General features: G+C 35.9%; 1 protein-coding gene and 1 long non-coding RNA gene across 2 annotated transcripts in view; one reads left to right on the plus strand and one right to left on the minus strand.

Moving 5' to 3' along the window:
* Window positions 1–14443, minus strand: part of NEGR1 (neuronal growth regulator 1) — a 932106-nt gene extending 917663 nt beyond the window's left edge. The window contains exon 1 of the mRNA XM_003921414.4: window positions 13835–14443. Within this exon, the coding sequence (XP_003921463.1) occupies window positions 13835–14010 (176 nt within the window). The 5' untranslated portion in view covers window positions 14011–14443. The remainder of the gene's footprint in view (window positions 1–13834) is intronic.
* Window positions 14444–14593: 150 nt separating this feature from the next.
* LOC141580273 (uncharacterized) overlaps window positions 14594–27962 on the plus strand; it is a 339498-nt gene continuing 326129 nt past the window's right edge. The window contains exon 1 of the long non-coding RNA XR_012512446.1: window positions 14594–14887. This is a non-coding gene — a long non-coding RNA (uncharacterized LOC141580273). The remainder of the gene's footprint in view (window positions 14888–27962) is intronic.

Below are 27962 nucleotides of genomic sequence, written 5' to 3' on the forward strand. Positions count from 1 at the left end.
TGTCGAAACAGTTCATAAAATAAAATCAGAGAAGCATAAAAATACTACTTCAATGAAGAATTATTGGCAAAAGAATTAAAAATATTGTTTGCTTTGCTGGTAAAATATAGCATCAGATGTCCCTTACACATATCACGTCAACCAAGAAAAAAGAAAATACAAGTCTATTGAAGAAACACATAATGAAGGTAAGAAGAATATGATGCTAACAAAAGAAATAATGAAGATAAACCCTTCATGGACTCTGAGAATATGTCAAAAACTGATGATAAATTTAGAGGAAAATCCATGTATAAAAGCATTACAGGGAAAACAGAATGAAGGAAAATCATCTCAGATGAAGAAAAAAATAACTTGAAGAAGTAGAAACAATATGCATGAGATGGTCATCATACCTTCAGACTTCCTCTACTCTTCACAGTATCGGAAAGCTGCCTTGAATTAAACATAGGTAAACCTCAGAAGTTATTAGAGAGCAAACAGAATACACCAAGTACAATATAACATGTAAAAATTCCTTTAACTAGATTGTTCTGGCCATAAATTACAGCTATATTAAAGGAAGAGGAGGAAGGCAGCATAAGAAAGAAAACTAATAATGAAAGAACATGAACTATGTCTGACACTGCTCTAGGGACATTCACATATATTATTACAGTGTTCACAATAAGTATGGATGTCGCTCTCAGTATTTCCATTTTACAGACAAGAAAACTTGAGTCTTAGAAAAACCAAATAACTTACTATGGCCACTGAGCTAAGAGTTAGTGAAGAACATATTCACTTAACTTTTTTATAACACACAACAGTGTTTAAGAATACAGACTGAATTACAATGTAAATTCAATAGATGGGAACTTTTATCATCATTGGATCTTAAACTCACAAAAAGTGCATAGCATACTACAGAGACTCAATGCATTAATGCTGAAATTAGGTGAATGAACTCCTGAAACAACATGGTGCCTATGGAAAAAACTACACAATGAATGAAAAAATATAAAATAAATCTCCAAAGAAAGAAAGACTAAAAATCAATTCAAGGATTCTAGAATTTAGTAAACATACTCATACAAATAGCAATATATGTGATTAAGAATTTTAAATAATATAAATCAATGCTGTTGACTGTTACAGTCTTATGTAGAGCCGAATTAGATAACAGACTGTAATATAGAATTGATAGAATAAACAATATAAAATGGAAGGGGGTAGGAATGCAAAGAAGGAGCTAGAACTGGGTTCTAAAGGTTTGAAAGCAATGTTTAACAATATGAGACAAAAAGTACTTTACTGGAAAAGCTCTGGATATGCAAAGCAGCCACAGCCATCATGAAATTTTACACTTCTCTTGGGTATACATGTCAAGTCTCTAGAAGATGGATATATAAACACATTCTAAAAGATTCTTAAATTATGTACTACTGGATACAAACAAGTTTTCACTCAATTAGGCTATAAACTACATAAACTTGTTCTACTAGTCAGCGGAAAAAGGCAAAATATCTAATATGTTTGATTTTATTCATTGATGGCAATTAAACATAAGACTCTATACCTTACTGCTGACATGTTATTGAAATTGGAGTACAAGGGGCTTTTATAGGTCTCTGAATCTTTGGATCTTCCTATCTTGGGAAATAATGGTGTTTAAAATTATTGGCTGCCTAATGCCTTTCAAAGGAGTGAATCAAGGTGATTCAGCTGTTCAGGTTTATATCAGGATAGGCATTCAGATAATTAAATTAGGGAATTGGAATACTATATAACAAGGAACTACTGATTTTCATTTATTTTAAGGAATAGAAAATACAAAAAAACCTTCAAGAAATATTGTGGCTTTTGAAAGGAAATGAGCATGAGCTTTGGAGACACACAGGCCTAGAATCAAATCCTGGTTATGCATTAATAGCCGTAAGAAAGTTCGGAAAATTGTTCAACTTCTATGATGTTGGTTCTCCATTTGGAAAGTAGAAAAAGTACAGTTTGTTGTGAGGATTCATTGCTGTGACCAATACATAATACCTAACTATAAGTGATGTCCAATAGCTATTTTTCTATTATGTTATCAATAGCTTGTAATCATTAGGGATGGAATCATTTTTGGATTAGAGGTTTGTTTTTGTTTTTTTTTTTGTCCAGAATATCTACAGTTTTTAAAACTCATAATATTCCTATCTAGTAAATGCATGTGACCATTTAATATATATGCATATATATTTAACATACAGCATATACATTTAATACATATGCCAATTATGTAGTCTCATTTAAACAATTTCACATTTTCCTCAAATATAGAACATACCTCCTTGACATTTTTAATCACTGTAGACTTAGCAGCTAAAAGGCAGTTGGTATTCAGTAAATGCTTAATAACTGAATAGCTAATACATTTATCAATTGTTTTGATCTCTTTTAGTAAAAGGTACAAGATAATGAGAAAGGCACTGGGCTTGGGATAAAGGACCTGGATTTGAATTCTGGCTTAGACACTTCCTAACTGTTCCACCTGGGTCAAGTTATCTTCCCTTGCCAACCTACTTGGCTATAAGACTGGGAAAGCAATACCTTATTGTACACAGTTGTGAATGTATGTCATATATGGTAAACGTTCTGGGACTGTGAATTGAATCTGAATCATAATATTGCTGATGGTTCCATCATCATGACTGTAAAACACTCTGCTATGCATTTTGCAAGTATGTAGAATTAGAGCAAGCATTCATATATAATTCTGCGATTTTATTCAGTATATTGCCTATGGCTACAATGGCAATGTATAGGGAAAGTTCTTGCCCATACCTACTGCTTCTGAACTGCACTGTTTTCAGCATAACATACAGATGCCCCGAGGAACCATAAACACATTATTTAATCCTTAATAATTACGATATTTGCTACACTATCCATAATCCGGAGTTTGCTATTTTTTAATGCTTGTCCTCTTATCAACTATTCCAATGTTATCACTAATTGCCCTACTTTTCATTTTAAACTCTGTCACAAATTTTAATCTTCATTCTCTTTCACTGCCATTACATATTTCTAACTACTCTTACTTCTTCTCTTCTGTTTCTTTCCATTTCTCACTGATGTCTTCAATGTTTCATGTTACCATCCAATTACAGTGCTCTCTCATTTCTGGTAAGCAAATCAAATCACCACCAGTCTGTTGAGCATAAATTTTGTGGTTCCACTTCTTTTAAGGGCTCTGGGTCTGCACCCTAACAGCTAAAACATTTTTAGTGCATTTCTACTGCCAGGTGTGGTGCCAACTGCCAATAAATTTCAGAGAGAGATTAGGAGAGAAAAAGCAGCATAAAATTATTAACTAATGTACTTTTAGTACTTACTATGTGTTATGTACTGTTTGCATTTTACATGCAACATCTCATTTAATCCATGTAGTTCTGTTGTGGAAGCAAGGTTTTTGTTCAAGGTCACAGAGTCAGTAAGTAGAGAAGCAGGAACTCAATCTACACTCACATCCATTCGGGATGCCTCAAAGCATGAACAATTTCAATAAAACTAAGCAATCATGATAGACAATAAACTTTGCAAATAAGCAAAAGTAACTTCACATCTAGTTACTAATAATTTATGAAGAAAAATGACAAAAAGCATAAGTTCAAGAAAGAGATGCAGAAGATTTTTCAAAGATTTATTGTAATCTCCCAACTATGTGAATAGATTCTTGGAAGCTGTGACTTTAGGTGAAACAGTGTACAGCAGGTAATTTAATAACATCGTTTTGTTCCATGTTGATTTCTTACAATATTGATGAGGGAAGAAAATTTGTTTTCATTATATGTCATTTTGCTTCAGTCAGAGTTTCCAAAAACTTATCAACAACATTAAATGAGCACTTACTGTATATATAATTTTCTTTTGTGAATATATTTCAAAAAAGGACCCCTGACCCAATAGCTGGCCAAGGTATAGGGCTACTATCTATGTTCTAAAATAAATATAGACTAGTAACTAAGAAGACATACACTTGAATGAAAAATATAATTTTCAAACTTCAATATATACAGTGTATATCACTTCTTCATGGAAAGGTGATATGGTTGGGCTGTGCCCCAACCCAAATCTCAACTTGAATTGTATCTCCCAGAATTCCCACGTGTTGTGGGATGGACCCAGGGGGAGGTAATTGAATCGGGATGGGGAGGCAGTCTTTCCCATGCTATTCTCATGATAGTGAATATGTCTCAGGAGATCTGAAGGGTTTATCAGGGGCTTCTGCTTTTGCTTATTCCTCATTCTCTCTTGTTGCCACCATGTAAGAAGTGCTTTTTGCCTCCCGCCATGATTTTGAGGCCTCCCTAGACATGTGGAACTGTAGGTCCAATTAAACCTCTTTTTCTTTCCAGTCTTGTGTATATCTTTATCAGCAGCATGAAAACAGACTAATAATACAAAAGGTTATAGGTTTGTAATTCTTTCAGTTATTTGATAACTTATATGAAATTAAATATGCTGTCTCTTATTGTAGTTCCATATAATGCAATTTCTGGGCTTAATTCTATGTTATCCCAAGTGATCTAAAGTTTAAAGCAATTTGATGAGAAGTCACTAATACAGCTTAAATTACTTTCCTCCCTCCCTTTCTTTCTCTTCCCTTCCTTCCCTTCTCCTCTCCCTTCACTCAACATTCGGGTTTTAAACAATAATAATTTACCAAGCACTATGCTAAGTAGTATACATGCCACTTTCTATTCAACTGATCAATTACCAAATTATTTATTTGAAAAATACTTACAAATCAAATACTATGTATCGCCATATATTGTCAGGTAATAAATATTCTATTTATAAAATTAGAAAAACTTTATGATCTCTTTGATTTATTAGAAACCCTGATATAATAGGATGAAATGTTATTAAAGAAAATATATAAAATATCTTCTGATTACAGTTCTTATATTCACAATATCTCTTAAATTCATTAATACCTCTGAATTTAACAGTTGCATGGAAAGAAAGGCGTTTCTGAAGACAACAGAACACACATTTTAAACATGGCCCTCTAAGTCATCTAAAACTTTTAAATACTTTATGGCAGTAACCACAGCTTTAAATACACACTAATACACACACAAACTCTATCATGTAGCATGAGCATGGGCACTGGACCTACGCCCAAATGACGTAGAAAAATTCAGTAAAGAACAACTTTTGTTCTGGACTGAGAACGATTATAAGCATCTTCCTTAAATTGAGTAAATTACCAGCGATTTGGAAAGTACAATGTATTGGCTTTTATTCAAAAGAGCAACATTTAATGCTGGCAACACTGCCAAATTCCTCCTTCCTTTCCTCTATTCCCCTTTTCTTAAAGAAAGTGATTAAGAGACCAATACTCATGCCAGCTGAATGCTTATAAGAGCATCAAAGGTCCTCTGTCAGGATTCAGAACTTAATATGGCTTAGAAACCACTACACCAATAGATAACATCCTCAACATTATAAATCAAAGCCATATGACCACATTAAAATTCTATCAGCTAGTTTCAATACACTGTGGCTTATAAAGTACTGTTGACCTACCTCTGGGAGACAGTTAAAATGAGACAAAAGTTCTGCTATAGTTTGGGGCCTGTAGCTACTTTTTACAATTGAGTTACTCATTCATAACAATAGCAAATTCTTTCTACCTCTGTATTTTTATTGATTTCATTTAATTAGAGCCTTAGGAGAAAGAAAGAGGAGGCTCCATAAGTCGAGGTAAAAACAGAAATAAATGTTAGGAGGTCACAATAGACATTTTGCTATTTTGAACTGTTCCTGTTATCTGCTGGTTATAATTGTCAAGGGCAAAAGCCTTCCTATATAATTTAAAATCTGAGATCTTCTTAAAAGTATAACCACATTTCAAAATCTTACAACTAGATCATTGCATTTCAAACTTTTCTGCTTTAACCTACACTAAGAATACACGTGAAATCTTAAGATAGCACATATACACACATATGCAAATACACACAAAGTAGAAGTTAAAGAATACTTTACCTTTATTAGGTTAAATGTCTTATATTTTAGTATATTTTAATAACATCCTTAGCAAAAAGTACATTTTCTTCAAAGTAGACTGTGTCCTGTAACTTAAAGACACTGAGTAATTCTAATGTATATCTCTTAAACCACAAGGCTTCTGCAGAAATTATTTAAGGCAGGAACTGTTGATATATGGATTTAACAATAACAACAAAAAACACTTAAATACATTCATTTTCACTAACTCTTCCACTGATACATTAATTCAAAAATTAATGTTTATTGGCCTGATACATGAAAGCTGCTGTGCTAAGGCCCTAGGGATAGTTGAATGAGAGCATTTTACCACTAAAAGCCCATGTGTTATTTAATCAAAATTAAAATAGCAAAGAAAAACAGAAAATACATATTTGCAAAATATCACAAAATTTCTGTTATTTAATTTCATAAATATGTTATGAGTTATACCACTTTTTTGTAATAGATACAATAGAGTAACTAAAACTTAATTTGATAATGATTATTCCTGTGTAGAAAATCTGACATTTTACTCTCTAGTCATATGGGAAGTTTTATTTTCTACTGGTTAATTTGAAACAAGTGAAATATATCACAAAATAATATGTAAACCAATTTAACATTTTCTTTAGAAAAGTAAAAAGACAGGGATGCTCCTGGTGGTTGCGGGGTGGGGGGGGAATGCTAAAACCTTTTTGTTTTCATATGTGTAGAAAGTACCAATGACAATCTTTAATCTATCAGCAAGCTTCCAGAGAAATGTAATGGATGATACCAAGAAATTCAACTTTCTTCCGAATTCAGAAATCCTCTCTAGAGCATCCCAGAGAGACAGTCATTTAACTAATGATAGTCTTAAATTAAAATTTTTCCTGAATAATTACAGAAAAATGTACCAATAGTAGAATTCAATGACAATTGTTTATTTATATAGGAACCAGACACTTACATAAGTATCTTTTAGAAAGTGTTTTGCACAAGTAAGTGAGAAGTTCACCACATCATCTGACATAGAGTTAAGAGGGAGAGGTGGCTTTCATCTATAACTCAAGCTACTTGAGGCATAAGGATGGCTTGAGGCCAGGAGTCGGAAACCAGTCTGGGCAACACAGTAAGACCCCATCTCTAAAAATAAAATTAAAAAAAAAATAGCCAGGTATGTTAGCACACACCTGTAGTCCCAGCTACTCAGAAGGCTAAGGCAGGAGGATCACTTGAGCCCAAGGATTTAGAGGCTACAGTGAACTATGATTGTGCCACTTCACTCCAGCTTATGAAACAGAGTGAAACTCCATATAAAAAAAAAAAAAGTGTAAGTTATGGGATGTCTATAATGTTTTAATTTCTACAATTTTGAAACAAGATATGGCAGAAAAATGATCTGATTTTTAATTAAAAGATTCCACTGGTTTGAGAGACTTATTCCTCCAATAGTCAAATACTTCAATTATGAATATTGTCATGGTCATATTCTTCATAAAAACTAGAAACATATATTATCACCTCACATGTTATTCTATGTAAGAAATGACCTTTAATTTTTCTTGAATTCACTAGACAACACTGTAGTAATTGTCTTAACATTTTGATCATGTATCTACAAGCAGGGTTTAATCCTAGCTCTTTTTGGCTCAGTCAAAAAATATAACATTGTTATTGAATCTCATCAATATACATTGATCAATTTAATTTATTTTCCATATATAGCAATGTTATATATTTTCCTACTGAAATTGTTTATTAAATGTTATATTAATTCAATATTTATTCATTCGGTTTATTATTAACATAATCTGTATATGGATTAAAAAGCCAATGCACTTGCCTTCTTCTTTGTAATAAGCCTCAATACTGTTATGGTTTAACCTCTATGCATGTTTCCCTAAAAACTATTACATCCACTGCTAGTGAGCAACACTTACGGTGCCACAGGCAAAACAGTCACTCAATCAAATGTAATTAAAATCACAAAAACTATCACTTTTCACTATGCATCAGTCAAAGTTCTACAAACAACACTTAAACCATTCTGGATATTTAAAATTAGATAATTTAATGCAGGAAATATATTTTAAAGGTGATGGGATACATGAGAAGCCAAACAGAAGATAAGCCAGCCATTAGTAACACCAGGAAGCCACTACTCCTCCTTGGTTGAAGGAATAAAGGCAGTGAAGAGAAACACAGGAGCTAGTTACCAGGTGGATGTCACCAAAAAGGTTCCAGTGGAAGATGAATATGGTGCTATACACAGGCCAAACAATGAAAAAGGGGAGAAATGCCCTAGCCCCTCACTTCATGATGTTGCCCCTTCAACAAAAACTACTTTCCATTGGCTAATGACAGCCTGAAGATAGTTGACATGGAAGATGAGATAGTGTAGCTTAAAGGATTAGCTCCAACCTCCACCAACCGACCTCCCGCCACTCCCATAGCACAAAAGAGTAGATGGGCAAAGGACAGGTCTGGCCAATCAGGCCCAGAAATGACACAGACCATGATGTGAATATTTCTGTAAGTTCTTTAGAAGTCAGGTATTGCAGAACAAACTTATTCCATGGAGCGATATAATATAAAGTCAATCCATTTTTAAAAAGTAGTTCATTAACACGCTTGTGTTCAAAGCTCTGTACAACTACGTGGGCTTTTGAATTTTTCTGAACTAAAAAGATTGGGCAAAATAAATTTATCTAGAAAATTAAAAATATCATCTTGTTTTTTTATTAATAAATAGTTGTCAGCCGGGCGCGGTGGCTCAAGCCTGTAATCCCAGCACTTTGGGAGGCCGAGGCGGGTGGATCACGAGGTCAAGAGATCGAGACCATCCTGGTCAACATGGTGAAACCCCGTCTCTACTAAAAATACAAAAATTAGCTGGGCGTGGTGGCGCGTGCCTGTAATCCCAGCTACTTAGGAAGCTGAGGCAGGAGACTTGCCTGAGCCCAGGAGGCGGAGGTTGCGGTGAGCTGAGATCGCGCCATTGCACTCCAGCCTGGGTAACAAGAACGAAACTCCGTCTCAAAAAAAAAAAAAAAAAAAAAAAAAAAAAAATAGTTGTCTACTAATGTATCAGGTAATACATCTTGCCAACAGAACAGTTCTGCAAATCAACAAAGTAACACAGAGCATTTATTCCATATTCTAGAACACATTTTTTCAGATGGACTATTCTGATATCTATTATCCCTCCTCTTTAAAAAAAAAAAAAAAAAAAAACTCAAGATTTAAAAAATATTTTATAATACTATTTAACAAACATGTAGGTTTTAAAATAGTGCCTTAATGTCCATAATTAAAAATACCTGTAAAGCTGAACAGTATATTTGGAATGCATAAGGCATCAGTGTATAGAAATAACTCAACAGAAAATGTGAGACTCTCAAATAATACTCTGAAAGTACAGCATAACTGATTTTTACTGCTATTGGTAATTCTGTATTCTCATACAGAAATCATTTATTTTATTGTAACTAACAGCATACATTTCAAATCACAACTAGTCTAATCAAAAGGCAAATGCAGTGAACAAACAGGATAAGTACTTATAAATACTTGTCATATTTATTCATAAATCTACTTGTAAATGTTTTGCAATTTCCAATAATGTAGAAATGTGTAATAAGCAAAAGCCTTCTTTTGTATTACAATATCATAGTAGGATATCATATAACTTCCATTCAAATCTATTGCATGAAAATGACAAGAGTTGTGTTCAACTCTGCTAAAGAAGGTATCACAATTAAGAAAAGAATCTTTCTTCTTTTCTTCAATTAAAGCATGACAAGCAGATAATAGGATATTTTGAATTGATATCAGAAAGGTGGCAAAAAAACTACAAACTTCATATAGAAGGACTGAATAAGAAACAGATTGAAAAAAATTAGCTTAAAAATGACACGTGTTTTAAAAATGTGCAGGCACTGGGAGAACGCAAATGAGGATGTTCATAGTATTTCTCCAAGGAGTATTAAACATTTTTGACATGTTTATATAACAGTATTTGTTAATAAAGTAAGAGTAAAGCAACCGATTCATATTAAAGTTACTGCAAAATGATTTTTTAAAAGTCTCCTGAAATTTATATATTGTTCTAGAGCAGAGTTCTATTCTCCTGAATTCTCCAGTTCTAGAAATGCTGGGTTCTGAAGCATAACCAATGTAGTTCTAGCATCTCCTGTTCTCTGCTAGATCAGCCCTATGACACATTAACTCAGATCTACCATGTACTACAAAATGAAACTTAAAGACTGGAGAAAAAGTTAATGTCTCCATACAAGATTAATAAGTTACATTAAGAATAAAATACTGTATATATTAAATGCAGTAGCAGTTGAAGTCTATACTTAATAAGTTAATGAAAACAACTTGTGTTTACAGCAAATTACAATGTATTTTATTCAAAGCTTTAAAAAAGGAAATATCAAACGTAACTATATTGAATATCTGCATCATTAAATACTTTATCAAGAAGGTCCAAATCAAGTGACTCATTCAGAAATTTAGCACTGGGTAACATTATAAGTAATGGACATCTTGATACTTTATATATATGGCTTCACTAACTCTAAAAGACAAAGATAAAATGATAAAAATATTAAAATTATTAAGTGGAATATCATCATAAATCCTGTATTTAAGCTAAACGGAAAAGATGATTTACAAAATGATAGACATAGTTAGTAGATATCAGAACGAATTTCCCTTGGGTATTGTAACTCCACTTAAGAAAGTTTTTTTTTTTTTTTTTTTTTTTTTTTTTTTTTTGGTCATGATCTTCTCAAAAACAGACATTCTGGCACTTAGGAGACAGAAATGTATCATCTGACCTTTAAACTTCTGTTTCATTAGAGTAACCACAAGCAACAGAGTCACTGACTGGCATGTTTGCACTTTAAGGCCTTTAGCACTTAAAGTTATTTGATAACTGTTATGCCACTATTTGTTTTTATTAGAGACACTGTGAGGAATAAGTGACATTAAAAATAGAATATATCGTATTAAGCTTGATGAATGGTATCATGTAATTCAGCTAAGTGTTCTCTTGAGCACTTCATTCATATATGTTGATGGAACGGGGGCGTATGTTTGAAGGGTAGAATTTTGTTTTGTTTTCTAATGAATTAGAGAATAACAACAGATATGGTTTTAAGTATACAACAAAAAAACAAAATATGACTGTGACATTACTCTTGATTAAAATAATACATCACCTGAGTTGCCTATACTGAAATAGTCCTAAGCTCTATCTGTATTGGTCTATGAATAGAGGAAATTACCAGCTGTAGAGAAGAGTCAAGAAAAAATAACTGACAATATTTAACGTTTTCTAATGGAGAGATAATTTCTTATAAATACATATGTTAAATTAGTTTAAAATGTACAGACAATGTAAGAAGTTCAACAGCTAGAAACTTCTTAGAGAATTTCAGAATTTTTATGATAAGCAAATTGTTTTGAGTGGAATGTAATGCAGATCAAATTTCTATTTCATATGACAAAAAATAATTGTTTATTAAAAAATAAACCTAATTTGTTAGACACATTAGTGAAAAGACACAGAGACTGTTCTTTTTAATAACTTTAAAAGTCAAAAGCTCCCTAAATATCACAAAATGTGAGACATAGAATCTAAATGGATGAGGTACAGAGCACACAAAGTAAACAAGGGCTGCACCAAACCAACACCACTGGAAATATATGGTCCCCACATATTAGGGAAGCTTCACTGTTGGAAGCAATGAGTGAACTAAACATAGGTCTCCAGGAAGCAGAATGTGGGTCCAGCTATTTTAATTAACCATAGTATTTATTAAATTGTTGTTTGTATGGGAAACCAAATGCCAGTATATATCCTTGAAAGAAAAGCAGTCTCCTGCATCCTTTAGGGTGGAAATGGTAATGCTCACTACAAATAAGCAATGTGTTGCTTGCTACATACATATTGCAGCTCCCATGATAGGTGTCTGCAACCTCTAAAGATAGTGTTTTGTCCTTACCACTGTTGTTCAAACTGCTAAAACAAACTTAACATAAAGAGTAAATACCAGCTTAATTTATATACTCTCTCTGACAAAGAGTTTATCACTTACCAACAATGAAAAGTTTTTATAAATATGTAATAACAAAGATATTAGTTACTTTTGTATATACTTACTCAAATTTTGTATTCACAACACATAGTATTAAAAACATATGCATTAGTGAATATTAAAAACTATGACAGTATTCCAAATTTGAACTCATAGGCATGTTCCAAAAGCTGTAAGTCATATACCACACCCACATCATTAAATTTAAATATGTTGCATGATTCAAACAGAAACATTTCCCACTCTCTTTCACTTAGACATGTCATGTGCACTGATGTGCAATCCACACTTATAAGCCAACTACCACCCAGTGGAGAGAAAGAAGATCTTTCAGGGAAATGTGAGGTGGGGTGGCAGGGGGAGAAGGGAGGGTGATGAGAACGAAATGAAGGAATGAGGGCGTTTAGCTTTGTGTAGATCTAAGCTTTGCTGATCAGCAATTTGTATTTTCATAGGTAATAAAATATTTCCGGACTCCCATTCTGCAGTGTTGCTTAGGAGTAAAATCAGAGTGTGGATGTTCATTAATGACAAACCGCCTCAGAGCTCAAGCTTAGGGGAAAGAAAGGAAACAGGGAAAGTGAGAAAAAGAAGAAGAACTGAAGACTGAAGGAGGGAGGAAGGTGGGAAGAAAGGGGATAGGAAAACACAGAAAGAGAAAAAGAGAGGACAGAGTGAGAGCGAGTGAGAGAGGCAGTGTGTACACATGTGTAAGTGACAATGTAGAACAGAGAAGGAGAGTATGCCTTTTACACAGTGAGAGAAGGTCTGAATGTGGATGGTTCTTAGAGCTTGGAAGTGCCAGTGCGTGTGAGGATGTGAGAGTATGTGAGGGAGTATGTTTAGGGAAATGAGATTTATGAGGGTGAGTATATGGTACTGGAGGGGAAAGAGTGACTATTTCTGTGTGTGCCACAGGGGTGGGAAAAGGTATGGGGAGAGGGATGAGAAGTGGGAGTCAAAAGAGGGAAGACAAGGCACAGAATAGGAACATTAGGAGGAATAAAAAAAAATGGACAAAAAGGAAAAGAGCAAGAGAGAAGGAAAGGGCATTAACTGTGAGGAACAGAACTTAGAGCCGTGGAGATACAAATGAGGAGGAAATATGCGAAGAAATTTTTAAAAAGGAGGGAAAAAACACAGGAAATGGAAAAGATATGAAAAGAGGTATTGGAGGGAAAAGGAGGTGGGGAAAATGGTATAAAAGAAGGAGGAAGGAGAAAAGAAAGAAAGGAGAAAGCGGTAAAAGGAAACAAAGCTAAACAGCAAGAAATCGAGCCTAAGTGTCCAAGTGAGAGGGAAAATAAATGGGGGCAGAGAGCTAGCAGTTTGCAAGAGTCGCTTATGCTGGAGTAAAACAGAAACAAGCCTGATAAACTTGCCAGACTCTCCGAGAGTACCCCATGACAGTAAAACAGAGACCCTGTACGTGGAGTTTCAAAGTGGCACCTGCCCCTCCTTCTAAACCTGACACTTCACTCGTCCCCGGGCTACTTGGCGTTCCGGCAAAGTGCTTTAGCATCACGAGTCCAGCTTGCTACCTGCCCCGGCAGAAACGGGCCGGGGCTCCGGGAAGGAGCTGCACCTGGAATGATTGAGATGTGGTCTTTCCACGAGAAGCACCACCAGCATGATTGCTCGTGTTATAAAGAGGGTAAAGAGGGTGGAAAGAGAGACAGAAAGATAGACCGAGACAAGTACGAAAAGCACGCCGTTCCTCCTACCTAAGCACCGCCGTGTCCCCTTTTCTGACCATCATGTTGTCCACGGCGGCCCAGGGGAAGTCCACACTCTGTCCAGCCGGGAGGCAGGAGGGCAGCAGGCAGCACAGGCTGAGGAGCACCGCCGCCAGCCACTGGTTCGAGCAACAAGCACCCTGCACCAACAGCATCATGTCCATCCCTGCTAGGGCTGCTCACTCCCCAGCAGCTTTCAGCTCGCACTCCCCCACCCCCTGGTGCTGGCGAGTCTTCCCGGGAACCAGGCGGCGCGCCACAGGATTTTTTTTTTTTTTTTTTCTGGTGGGTGGGTGGGTTTCTTTTCTTTCTTTCTTCCCCCCCTCCTAGTTGTTGGGTGTTGTTTCTCTCTTTTTGTTTTCGGTGTTTTTGTCTCCCCTCCTCCTCCTCCTCGCTTTCCCTCCCTCCCTCCCCTCCCTCCCCCTGGCACCACACTACACCTCCTCTCGGTTGCTTTTGGCCGCGTCCGGAGTGTGTCTAATTCTCGGGCGGCTCGCACACCATCTAGCGAGGAGGCGAGCGCGCCGGCGAGTGAGGGAGGAGGCGCGGCGGCGGAGGAGGAGGCAGGGCGAGCGGCGGCGGCGGCTGCAATCGCAGCGGCAGCTACGGCAGCAGCAGAAGCAGCGCGGGGTGCAGCGCCGGCCGCCGGCCCCCGGGCTCGCGCGCGTTGCCAAGCGGCCGTTTCCTTAGCAACCTCGCCCGGGGACTGGGGATGGAGAAGGGGCGTGGGGCGCGGGGGGCGGTGAATTAAAAAAATAAATAAAGCAAGAAAAAAGAAAAGAAAGACAAAAAAAAAAATCAGGAGGAACTGTATGACAATTATGCAAACTGAGGGGAAGGGAGAGGAGCCGTAGAACGAAGGCTTTCCTTACTGTCGTGAGCGCTAGAGGGATGCTTTGCTAGAAAAGTCTCCGTGTCGGGGCTGGGGTCGAGAGAGCGGAGGGGCGCTTTGCTTCCCTCACCTGTGCGGTTTACCTCACGAGGCACCGTAAGTTTGGAGTCCTCCAAGTTGTGGTCGGCGCCATCGTGACGCCGGCGACTGTGAGTTGTTTTTTTGGTTTTTATGTTCTTCTAATCTCGCCTGGGTGGCTGCGCTGCAGTTAATGAGCAGCCAACTAGTTCTCTGTTTTCTCGGGAATAGGTAGGGACGGTGGCGGGGCGCTGCTTTTTGCGTGGACACGAGGGGGTGCGAGGCCTTGCGGTAGAGCAGCCTGTGCGTCGTCTGTGGGGTCCGCCAGTGTGGGATGCAGGACGCCCCTCTTTTATCTGTGCGTGTTGACACTAAGTTGTGTGTGTGAGGGGGAGTGTTTATGGTCAACATGGAGTGTGTCTGCGACGGAGAGTGTGTAGTACGCGCGCGGGCCGGCAGGGGCCTGTGCACGCGCGGCGCGCATGCGCGCTGGGAGGGACGGGGCGGGTCGTGCTGGGAAGCAGAGTTGGGAAAAGACTGCAATCAAGTGTGTTAATTGTGTAGAGCCAGGCAGTCGAGTTATGTAAGAGGCAGTTTAACCCATTTGAGCCTCCCTGGCCGAATGATCGGCGCATCCGAGTCGAGGCAGGGCAGAGTTAAGGGGTTTAAGGAGTCGCAGGGTTGTATTTCTTACCCACCTCCAAACCGGGTTGAACAGGCTTGCTCCTCGGCGGTGAGGAGCGGTAACCCCCACCTCCCCACGCCGCAGCCTCTCCGCTGCTCGCCGGGCTGTTTCCAGCCCTGCCCTGGCCCAAGGCAGGAGATACTACGTATGGGGCCGACCCCTACTCTTTTTTCTGCTTTCCTTCTTGAGTTGATTTCCAAATTCAAGATTCCTGAGCTTTTCCGGGCCATTTGCAAATCAATGCGAGAACCGAGGCTGTGTCGTTAGCAGTTACACCAATCAATCTGGTTCACTGAGGAGTTTGGGAAGCAGAGCGGAGAAGTCAAAGTGGGAAATAAGTAATTTAAAAATATGCTCCCACCCCCACCACCACTTCTTCCCTTCCTCTACCCCACCCCCCGTTAGCAGCCTTTGAAGAAGATTATCTTGGCCAGATCCCAGTTCCTCTTCCTTTGGAGGAAGTAAAGCAAAACCTCACACAGCCCTAACTCGTTTTCCATAATGCTCGCAGGGTCCTTTGGCAAAGCGCACCGAAGCAATAGTCTCTGCAGGGGTCAGCATCCGGCTGCCTCCCCTGACTGAGCTCTTTACGAGGCAGGCAGGGAGTCGTTTTGCTTGGTGGTAGCAGCGTTCAGAGTGATTTTTATCGCCATGCACGGGGATATATGGGGAAAGGGAAGGGTTCCCATCACCTGTGACCACCCAGACTGGCTTATCGAAGAATCTTAACTAGCAACACCTCCCTGCTGAACTGACATTCCAAGGCTGGGCAGTTAACGGAGACATTTGCGGCAGGAGTTACTGATGTTAGTATTCAGCCTTAACTGAAAACCGACTCGGAAAATGAGAGTGCAATAGTTTCAACCGCATTTTCAAACATCAATAAAATGTTAGTCATTTGCGGATGAATGAAAACATTTTCTTTACCGTCTGGTAGGCTAGGGAAGTAATTGTCAAATGACAGACTCTCAGTAATATCGATGCCAGATACCTAGCTAACACTGTCGTCGTGTTAACTGCACTTTTCTACCTTGCGTGGCACGCTGATGGATAAAGCATAAAATTATGTAGGGCAAACCGGGAATTAGAAGAATTGATATGTCACATACATGGGCAAAACTATGCAGTATTATTTATCATTTCACTAGAAACGAGCCAGATTCTACTGAAGAGATACAGGAGGCATAGGTTCCTGCATTGTGATTCAGTTTAGTGCTATTTTAAGCAGGAATGGGGGTGCCAGCGTTTTCTAGTACAAGCTATGAAAAGCATCCTTTTCTAACTGCTGTTTCCCAGAGATCTGACATCTTCAGTGTCCACGGGGGTGGGGTAGGGGTGGTAGGAGGAGGGATTTCTTTGACCAGGGATGGAGCTATGCAGCAGTTTTAATATGTACAACAACCCTTCAGGCTTGTAAACGGAAACTGGGGCCACTTCTTTTAAAGACAAAGAGTTTCTTTTCCTTATTTCTAGTTTTTATCTCAACTATCATTCACAGATCACACTTAGCTCTTAGAGAACCCATCTAAAGAAAGCAGTGACTTGACTTAGTGTATAGATGTCTGGATTATTGGGGAAATTATTTACAGATAGGTCATTATTATTTACGGCAAGTCCAAAAATCTCAGGTCGGGTAGCCTCTCTTGACCTGTGTTCTACTGCCAGGCTTCTGACTAGAGAAGATGAATTTAAAAGCTCTTATGATTTCCAATTCCCTAAACGTTTCTAAGGGCAAAAAAATCTGACAGGCCTTTATGTCGTTTCTAATATTTGCTTTTGAGGTCCTAAAATTTTTCCAAACAGAGACTTAAGTTCTGGGTGTCTTGGCTACTTTTGAGGGAAAATCAGAACAAAACCAAACAACAAAATGAGGAAAAAAAAGGAAAAAAAAAAAAAAAAACACACAGCTTATATAGCAAATAGTTTCTTAGTGGAATTTTTTGAAGTGGAAGAATTAGTAATAGCATTATTTAGAACGTTATAGAGGCGAATATTGGAGTGGGTGTAATGGGATACTCCTTTGGATAGAATTTTAAGGAAATGACATTGAAGTTAATTATGCTTTTTTATAATGATGTACCTTACTTTTTTTCGATTTAAAAGCTTAGCTTCTAGTATTTCAGGAAATGTAATAATCAGTAGGGAGTTAGTTTGGAAGGAGAAAGGTGGAGCCTGGTGGTGATAGCGGATTATTCCATTATCTAGATTGATTCCACCCCTGCCCTTCATGCCCTGTGACCTGTATTTTGAATCCCTAAGGATGTTGGAAAGAGTAACGTTATAAGGAAGCTTCTTAAGTTGCTTAGTTTAATAAACTCAATTTTTATTCAACAGTGTAATTGTGATTGTTAGAATGAAAAAAATAGAATATAAGTTTATATTTGTTTATTGGTAGTGAATGAGTAAAGCTAGCTTTGTCTTTCCTGCTGTTACCCATTACTGTGTGGGCATGAGAAGTTTTAGCCAAGAGAGGTCCCAGGACCTAGTGGAAGGAGCTAATGAGATCACTTTGTATTTCCTGAAGGAGACAGTCAGAAAGCCATTAGAAACTGTACCTATGAATAATAGCTCTCTAACTTGGTCCATAATTGATTATCTATTTGAATTAAGCTGCCTTAAGTGTGGAGTACCTTGCCAACTAAAACTGACCCATGCTGATGAATTTTAGGTCAGTGTGAGAAATACAAAGCTGATGAAATTTGTTTAGATACAGGGAATCTTCCACTACAGAAATGTTTCTCAGTCTAGGCCATTTTGACATTTTGGTGCAGGTAATTATTTTTTTGTGTGGAGCATTGGGACTTCTATGTGCATTGGAAAATGTTTATCAGCATCCCTGGCCTCTATCTAGTAGATGCCAGTAGTTGTGATACCCAGAATTTCTCCAGACATTGCTTAGTGTCTTATGAATTGGGAAGGGGATCACTCCAAGTTGAGAACCACTTCATTATGAGTTACATTTCCCAAATTTTTACTGTCTTGTGTTTTTCAAATAAAATAAAGCAGATTTTTGGTCAAACGCATCTAATTTGAATTATTTAGCTACAAGAAGAGCTCCTTCTCATCAATTCAATCTCTACATTTACCTGCTGTGTAATCGAGTTGCCCAGGTTACCACAGATGCAATGAATTTAATGGCTGACCACAACAAAACATCTTTCCATGATTTCTTCCCAGATTGTAGGAGACTTGCCCAAATAATATTACAATTATACACCCACAAATGTCTTCTATATTGTTGAAATGTGTAATTTTGTTATAAATGTTATTGTAAAGTAGGTGGTGGGGGGGTTCTTTTATTTAAGTAAGTGTTGAACTAACAGGTCTTTGGAAGGAATGGTCATTTTGTGTTTTTATCCCCCCAAATAAAGGTGTAAGTAAATGATGAGCTTCTTTTGGGCAATAACCCATGTAAATCTTTGCATTTTTTATATTGTGACAGCTACATATTATTCACTCTGGGAATGGCTAATAAACAAGAGGAAAGAAACAAAATCATTTGCCTAAGGGATCACTCTATTTAAATATCACATATTTATTCAACTATCATTGATTTATCATCTATTCACTAGAAGCATTGAGGGTAAGCAAAGAAGTTAGAAGTGTATATGTGTATTTGTATGTTTGGAGGAGTGCAGAGATACCTATTTTACTTTCAAAGCTCTTCAAACCATTTCTGTAGAATGGCCTTGAAAATTTCACATAAGTACTTAAATAAGAAAGAACACTGTTATAGTAGGTGTGGATAGCAATCATTTTTAAGTAACTGAAATATCTACTCTATTTCTAAAATAACGAGTACAGCTTTATTTATTTATTCATTTTATTTATTTATTTATTTATTTATTTTTGAGACGGAGTTTCGCTCTTGTTACCCAGGCTGGAGTGCAATGGCACGATCTTGGCTCACTGCAACCTCTGCCTCCTGGGTTCAGGCAATTCTCCTGCCTCAGCCTCCTGAGTAGCTGGGATTACAGGCACGCACCACCATGCCCAGCTAATATTTTGTATTTTAAGTAGAGATGGGGTTTCACCATGTTGACCAGGATGGTCTTGATCTCTTGACCTCGTGATCCACCCGCCTCGGCCTCCCAAAGTGCTGGGATTACAGGCTTGAGCCACCGCGCCCGGCTAGCTTTAACTACATTTCATTAGATAATTTACAATGAGTTTCACGAAAATCAATAATCATTTAAGATTTTTTCTCACATCTTTAAAAAAACTAAAGCACCTCTATTCAAAAATAAACATCAAATTTGATACTTTCTATTGGACCGTGAAGAATGTATAATTTTATTCTATCAAACAGTTATTCTGTTTTATTCTATTGTGTAATTTCCTTTAATTTCCTAAAAGGTTCTGATATTTATTGCAAAGATGTTTAACTTATATATTTTCAAACTCTACTATAGCTTGTTAATTTTGACTTTTTAGCATTTTTTTCTATAACTGATGTATGTGTGTCTGTGTCTAAGTGTGCCTGTGAAGAGAAAAAGTAACTCACTTTGTAAACTTATGAAGACATATTGACTGGAATTGGTAGCTTCTAATTTGGAAGAATTTTTACTATTAATATAATTTGCATAACATAAGAGTATGAAAATGTGACTTTAAAACATAGCCCTAAGCAGAAAGAAAATAACTATTGCCACTTCACTCCATGTCCACTTCTAGCAACTATTGAGATTTTTTATCCCTCTTGTTGTAAGTCATGATATTCATGGGTAAGTAAATCATTGTTTTTTCTTAAGATTATAAAACGTCAACCAGCTTTGAAGTGGAATTATTTTAAAGGGGCTATATCAAATACCTTTTCAAATTTATAACAGCCACCCATGTTTATGACATTTAATTTTTTTTTCTGAAATACAACACATTTTTAACAATACACTTTTAGAAAAGTGTGTAATATGTGAAGGTACAGATTAGTGAAGCATTATTTGGAAGTTAACATCCATTCCATTCCACACAGATTAAGAAACAGAAAATTACTAACACCCCAAATGCCTTCTGCAAGCCTTTTAAAAATTATAAACCCCATTTCTTCCTTAAAAGTAACCACTGTAAATATTTCACCATCATCATTTCCTCATTTTCTTTACATTTTTACCTTTTAGCTTTGTATCCCTCTGAAAGAATGACTGTCTTTTACATGTACTCATACAAAGCTACAACGTAGCGTATAACATGTAATTATAACATATACATTTTTTTGTTTCTGGCTTCTTTTGCTTAACATTCGATGTTAGAATTCCTCTGTGCTGTTGTGCAGCTGCTGTTCCTTCATTTGTTGAATCCATGTAGCATTTCATAGTATATTGGTACAAGTATATATTTATTATAGTTTTGGAAGATATGTTTTATATTATTTGTCTATTACAAACAGTGATGCTATAAACATTCTTGGATATCAGTACTAGAAACTTTGCCTAGATTACACAAAGCTGAGCTGCAAGTTTGTGAGAACACTGACGGTATCAGTCTGGGTGTGCCATAGAAATAGAATCAATAGAAAAGATGTATGTCTGTGTGCATATACATCATACATTTTACATATTATATACATACATTTTACACACACACGCGCGCGCGCACCCCACACACACACAGATAGTGTTTTAAAGAATTGTCTAATATAGCTGTGGAAGCTGACAAGTCCAAAATCTGCAGGGTAGGCTGGCAAACTAGAGACCCAGGGAAGAGTTGATGTTACAGCTGGTGTCTGAAGGCAGTCCAGGTGTAGAATTCCCTCTTCTTCAGAGGACCACAGTCTTTTTTTTTTTTTCTGTTAAGATCTTCTACTGATTAAATGAGCTCCACCCACATTACGGAAGGTAATCTACCTCACTCAGTGTCTGTAGATTTAAATGTTACTCTCATCTAATAATCTGCATAGCAACATCTACACTAGTATTTACCAAAAATCTGAGTAGCATAGCCTAGTCAAGTTGACAGATAAAATCAACCTTCAAATTGGTTTACTTCCAGTTCATCTGTAGGCACGATGGGTATGTCTTCCTTATCTCAGCTTAAAGAAGATTTTTTTAAAATACCAAGCCTTGAGTGCCCCTGTACTGTCTTGTCACCTCAACTCTTTGAAATAGATAAAATTTCAGGTCATGGTTATACCATGACATATATAAATTGTCTTTTATTTAAATAGAACCAAATGCAGAACATTAAGAAGGCTTTTTTTCCCCCTTAAATCATATGAGAGCAAAAACTGTAGAAAAGACATATATAAATTGTCTTTTATTTAAATAGAACCAAATGCAGAACATTAAGAAGGCTTTTTTTCCCCCTTAAATCATATGAGAGCAAAAACTGTAGAAAAGGCTTGGTTTTTGTTGCTCTTGATAATATTGTTTTTGTTTGTTTTCATCATAGACCTTGAAAATTTTTGCTATTTGAAACTGTATGAAAACTATTATGTGGGGAAAACCACTTTGGAATTAGGACAGATTACAGTGTTGAAGCATTCCTACTTAGAATCTACTTCTACTAGAGCCAGTTTAATCCAATGAACTGAGTAATGCTCACAAACTGTTCAGAAAGGTGGTTGGTTCAAACCTCGGACTCTTGCTCAGTAAGTTTTCTAACTTTAGGTTTATTTTTGAAATGGCCTTACAGTCTTATCAATATGAGTCTCTCTCTCTCTCAAAAAAAAAAAAAATTGTCTTTCAGTTGCCTCTGGGATTTGAACAATCACTAATTTGTTCATCACTATTATTTTGTCACTTTGATAGTTAACGTAAATGCAATCATATAGTATATGACATTTTGAAGTTGGCTTTTATTCACTCAGCATATTGTCCTTGAGTTGCATGTAGATTATTTCTTATATCAATAGATTTTATATTTTTTTTATCTTTCTGTTGCTGAGTCGTTCATGGAATGCATGTATGATAATTTGTTTATGCGCCTATTTCAGGACATTTTGATATTTCCAGTTTGGGGCACTTACAAATAAAGCCGTATTGAACAATCACGTACAGGTTTTTGTGTGGACCTGTTTGTATTTGTCTGGAATAAATACCCTGAAGTATAATTGTGATGTTGTATGATAAATGCATGTTGACTTTTTAAAAAAGAAACTGCCAAGCTATTTCGTGATAGCTGTGCCATAATATATCCCAACAGTAATGCATGAGAAAGTTACCTACTCTACAGCCTCGCAGCTTTTTCCATTGTAAGTAGTTTTTATTTTATCTCCTAATAGGTTTGTGATGGTTTCTAATTGTGATTTTAATTTGCATTTTCCTAATGACTAGTAATGTTGAACATTACTAGCACACACATCTTTTTTTGTGTGTGCTTTTTTACAATACATGTGTCTTTTTAAGTGAAAATGTACCTTTGTTTTGCCCATTTTCTAATTGGATTATTTTTTTTCTGACTGTTCAGTTTTGAAAGGTTTTTTTAAACATATATATTCTAGCTCTGAGTCCTCTTTTTCAAATATGCAGTTGTAAATATATTCATCCAGTCTGTAACTTTTCATCTTTTTAACAGTACCTTTCATAAAGCAAAAGTTTTAAATTTCAAGGAAGTCTGGTTTACTCTTTTTTTCTTTTATGAATTATGCTTTTGGTATCATCTAAAAAGTTTCACTAGGCACTAGTTTCTGAAGATTTTCTGTGGTTTTTATCCTAAAGGTTTTATAGTTTTCAGTTTAAATCTATGATTCGAGTCAATTTTTTAATAAAGTATAAAGTTTCTTTAATTTATTTTGACTATGTATATTCAATTGCTCCCATACCATTTTAGCACCACTTTTTGAAATGGCTATATTTCCTCTATTGAATTGCTTTAGCACAGGTGTCCCCAAACTTTTTACACAGGGGGCCAGTTCACTGTCCCTCAGACCGTTGGAGGGCCGCCACATACTGTGCTCCTCTCACTGACCACCAATGAAAGAGGTGCCCCTTCCTGAAGTGCAGCAGGGGGCGGATAAATGGCCTCAGGGGGCTGCATGTGGCCCACAGGCCGTAGTTTGGGGACGCCTGCATCTTTGTCAAAAATTAGTTATGTAGGTCTATTTCTGGGCTCTCTATTCTGTTCAATTTATGTGTCTATTCCTCCACCATTCCTGGTTATTTTAACTATATACAAATCTTCAAATGTGAGGTAGTATGGTTCCTCTCACTTTACTCTTTTGTCAAAATTATTTTAGCTCTTCAAGTTCCTTTGTATTTCTGTATAGATACAGTTAGAATAAGTTTGTGTATATTTAAAATATTGCTAGGATTTTGATAGGAATTTTGTTTAAAATATATGTCAATTTGTAGAAAATTGATTTATTTATGTATTGATACTTCCAATCCATGAGCATGGCATGTTTCTTATTTACTTTGAACTTCTTTAATTTCTTGAAACAACATTGTATAGTTTTCAGCATACAAGTTTAAGTTTTATAAGATTTACACCTATTTCACCTTTTTAACCATTCCTGGTATATAAAAATAGAGTAGCTTATATGTTAATCTTGTATCGTCTAACTAAATTTATTTATTCTGTTTATTTTTTATGTATCTTGTGATTTTTGACATATATCATTGTTTCATATAAGCTAAGGTTAGTATTCAGTTTTATTTCTTCCTATGCAGTTGATACAGCTTTTATTTTATTTCCTTATTTTTTTAATTTATATAGCTTTATCGTTATGACTAGATATTTCAATACTGTGCTGGATAGATGTAGTGAGTGTAGCCATCTTTGCTTTTTTTTGTTTTTGGTAGGTGTTCTTTATAAAATTAAGAAACTTCTTCTCTAGTTTTAATTTTATAAAAACTTTTTTTAAAATCACGAATGGTGTTGAATTTTGTTAAATGCTTTTTCTGTGTCAGTTCTCGTGATTCTTTTTCTTCTGTTGTCTATTACTATGAAGGATTATAGTAACTGATTATGGAATACTGAAACAGCCATTCTTTAGTTGTTATCAGAGAAATGTAGTTTCCAACTATGATTTTAGATCCATCTATATTTCCTTTTAATTCTATCAGGTTTGGTTCACACACTTTGCAGCTCTCTGGTTTGATGATGTGCATTTGGGATTGCTGTATTTTCCTAACAGATTGACTCCTTTCTCCTTAAGTAATGGTGTTCTCAGCCTCTAGCAATTCTTTATGAAGTGTAAGTATCTAATATGAATTGAGCCTCATTTGCTTTCATTTGATTTCTGTTTGCAATAATATATCTTTCTATTTTTTAAAATTTCTCAACCTACCTATATTGTTAAATTCGAAGTGAGTTTTTTTGTAGCTGAAGTCAGTGTCATGTTTTTAATCTACTCTATCAAATATGCATTGTGTACTTGGCAAATTTACTTACCGATGTGTTGGAGATTAATTGTGCTACTTAAATTTTTTGTTTTCTGTTTGTTCTTTTTTTTTTTTCTGTTTTCCCATTGGTTATTTGAACAATTTTAATAATTGTATTTTGATGTATTTTAGCATTTTTAGTGTATCTCTTTGTATAGGATTTTTAGTAGTTATTCTAGGTGTTATATGCACCAACTTGTCACAGTCTACTAGTGCCAACACGTTACCTTATGAGCTAAGTGTAGAAACATTACTACACTTTGAATCCATTTTGTTTCCCAATTTATAACTGGCTTCAGTATTTCTTCTACATACATTGAGAATCACATCAGACAGCATTATACATTTTGCTTCAACTATCAAATGTAATTTAGAAAACCCAAGTCTTGAAGGATAGTTTATTCTATCTACCTATACCTTTGTTCATTCTGTCTTTGTTTTTTCCTCATTGAAATAAAGTTTCTAAGTATCTCTTTCAGAATTCTTTGATTTTTTTGTATTCCTGAACTATATTTTTGCTCAATACAGAATTCTGAGTTGACAGTTCTTTGCTTTTACCACTTGAAAAATGTGTCATATTTTTTGAATTTTATAGTTTGTGATAACTCTTGTCATTCAAAAATTTTTCCCTTATAGGTTAAGTTTCATTTCTCATGTGCTACCTTCTATTTTTTTCTGTCTTTAGTGTTCAAAAGTTGTATTATATTTTCTCTACTATGAATTTCTTTGGGTTCAACCTGTTCTAGGTTGGCTATACTTCTTGAATCTGTAGATTTATGTCTTATACTAATATTTTGGATATTATTGGTCATTTATTCAAGCAGCGTTTTAATTGCACCTTCATTTTCTTTGTTTTTTGAAACTCTGATGACACAAATGTTAGATTTTTTGTTATAGTCTCATATGTCCCTGAGGATTTACATTATTTTATTTAATCTACTTACTCTTTGCAGCTTACCCTAGGTAATTTCTGTTCTTCTTTCTTCAGACTTACTAATTCTTTATTCTGTCTACTGTTGAGCCCATTCATTGCATTTAAAGTTATGGTTATTGTATTTTTCTGTTCTAGAATTTTTTTTGCATCTTTTATCTTTTTGCTGAAACTGTTTTTCTTTGCTGAATCTCTTTGTCCACATTATTTTCTTTTGTATTTATTTATTGTTTATTAAAGCTTTTATATAATAGCTACTACAAAATCCTTGTTTGATAAGTATAACATCTGTGTAATTTTGATGTTGGCATCCACCTATTGATCTTTTTTGGAAGTAGAAATGTTTTTGGTTCTTAGTATAGTAAATAATTTTTATTGAAAACTGGGTATTTACATATTAAGAGAATCTGGAAATTATTTAAATAATCTGTTTTAGTAGTTGTCCTCTGATATCTTTTCAAGGGGAAAAAGGACACCACTTATGAATGCCAGATTGGGGTGAAAGTCTGGGTTCCCCACTCAACTTTCATTGACTCTTGGGGAGGAGGAACTCCATGTTACTGGTTGGCTGGTGTGGAAACTCAGGTTCCCTGCTAGGCTTCCACTGTAACTACTCTAGCTGGGAGGGGAATTTTGTTCATTACTGCTTCCCACGTTACCTCCATTAATACTGTAGTAGAGTCGGGGGAAGGGAAGTAACTTCTTTACTTGTGAGTGGTAGTGAAATTTCTGGCTCTCTACTAGGCTTCCCCTGACACCACTCCAGTCAGGAAGGAAAGATAGGTACCATTATTGCCTGGTGTGAAAGGAAGTTCCTGCCTCTTCAATTCAGCCTTCTCTAACACTTTCCTGGCACGGAGGGAGGTTTATTGAGCCTTGTTGCAGCCTGGTGAGAGTGGAAATCCAGTCTTCTCATGGGTCCTTCTCTGGCAGAGGTGGGGTGGGCTGCCAATATTTTTGGTGGTATTTGACTGAAGTAGATCAATTATTGTCTAAAAACTTTTAATCTGAATGGATTGCCCCTTTATTATTTCTTTATTAGAGTGGGCATGCTTTTGTTTTGGCCTTTTAAACCTATACTGTTGCAGTTTCTGATTTGTCAGCTTCTTTAGCACTCAGCCTGAAATACATGACACAAGAAGGAAGCTCCGGGAACTCATTGTTATATTTTCTCAGGTCCTCAAGTTTCTAACCAGTCTGCCTTCTATTCTCTACCTTTCAAAGTCATCCTATATGTGTTTTACATATTATGTCAATGTTTGTAGTGTACTTAGTGGAAAGAATAAGGAAGAATACATCTAATCCATCGTTCCGAATTCTTAACCATCTTTAATTGTATTTAAATTATAAATTTAGTTTTTCTAGTATGCTCAACCCAGGCTTTCATCTCTCTATCTGAGAATGTTATTTCAGCTGAGTTTGTTCATTATCATTATTATAGAATACAATGTAATTGATGTCTACAAAGGAAACATAACAACTAAAGGATGAAAACTGTTTGTGTAATGAACTTAATCACAGAACTCTAACGAAGTATTTTGAAATATCCAGACTGTGTTTTTATGCAATGGCTATATTTCTATCAATCTCTATATTTTTATGTTTCTATCACCAATGATGATTCTCTTTGTTGATCAGAAAAACTTTGTGGCAATATATGTAAATTGTGAAGATGGCTACATTTAGTGGGAAGATCTCATGGTTAGAAATTAATGAAAAGTAAAATGTTTTATGAATGTAGCCAAAGTTTATTTAAACTAGCAATTCTAAGTTGAATAATAGTTGAAACTGGAGTGAAAACTGAAATAAATAACAGGACTCAATTCTTGTCAGGATTTAGCCAGTAAATGGTGAAGAATCAAAGCAAATCTGTTTCTTTGGATTCTATTTTAGCTCTTGCAAGGTAAAGGGATTGAAATAATATGTAACACTAAGACTCCTTTCTGAATAATTGGATGGAATAGGTATATTTAGTGGTTCAATTGTATGAAATACTCCTTTTTGATCATGGGTCCACTCCATTCTTATCATAAGGGGAGATTTAATTTTCTGTACTCAGTGCTTACTCTCCGTCTCTCTCTTCCTCTGGATATGATTGGATGGGCTATCCTGACAATTGGTTTCTGTTTTACTGTTATTATTATTATTGATAAGACATAATCAAACATGACACCCAAATTTAATTTTTTTTTCTTGGAGATTAAGGGCAAAATGTATTTGGACCACAAGATAAGGATTTGCACTCATGGATAAATTTATAAATAGTAAAG

The sequence above is a fragment of the Saimiri boliviensis genome, chromosome 11 (assembly GCF_048565385.1).
Source record: "Saimiri boliviensis isolate mSaiBol1 chromosome 11, mSaiBol1.pri, whole genome shotgun sequence".
Classification (NCBI taxonomy): Eukaryota; Metazoa; Chordata; class Mammalia; order Primates; family Cebidae; genus Saimiri; species Saimiri boliviensis.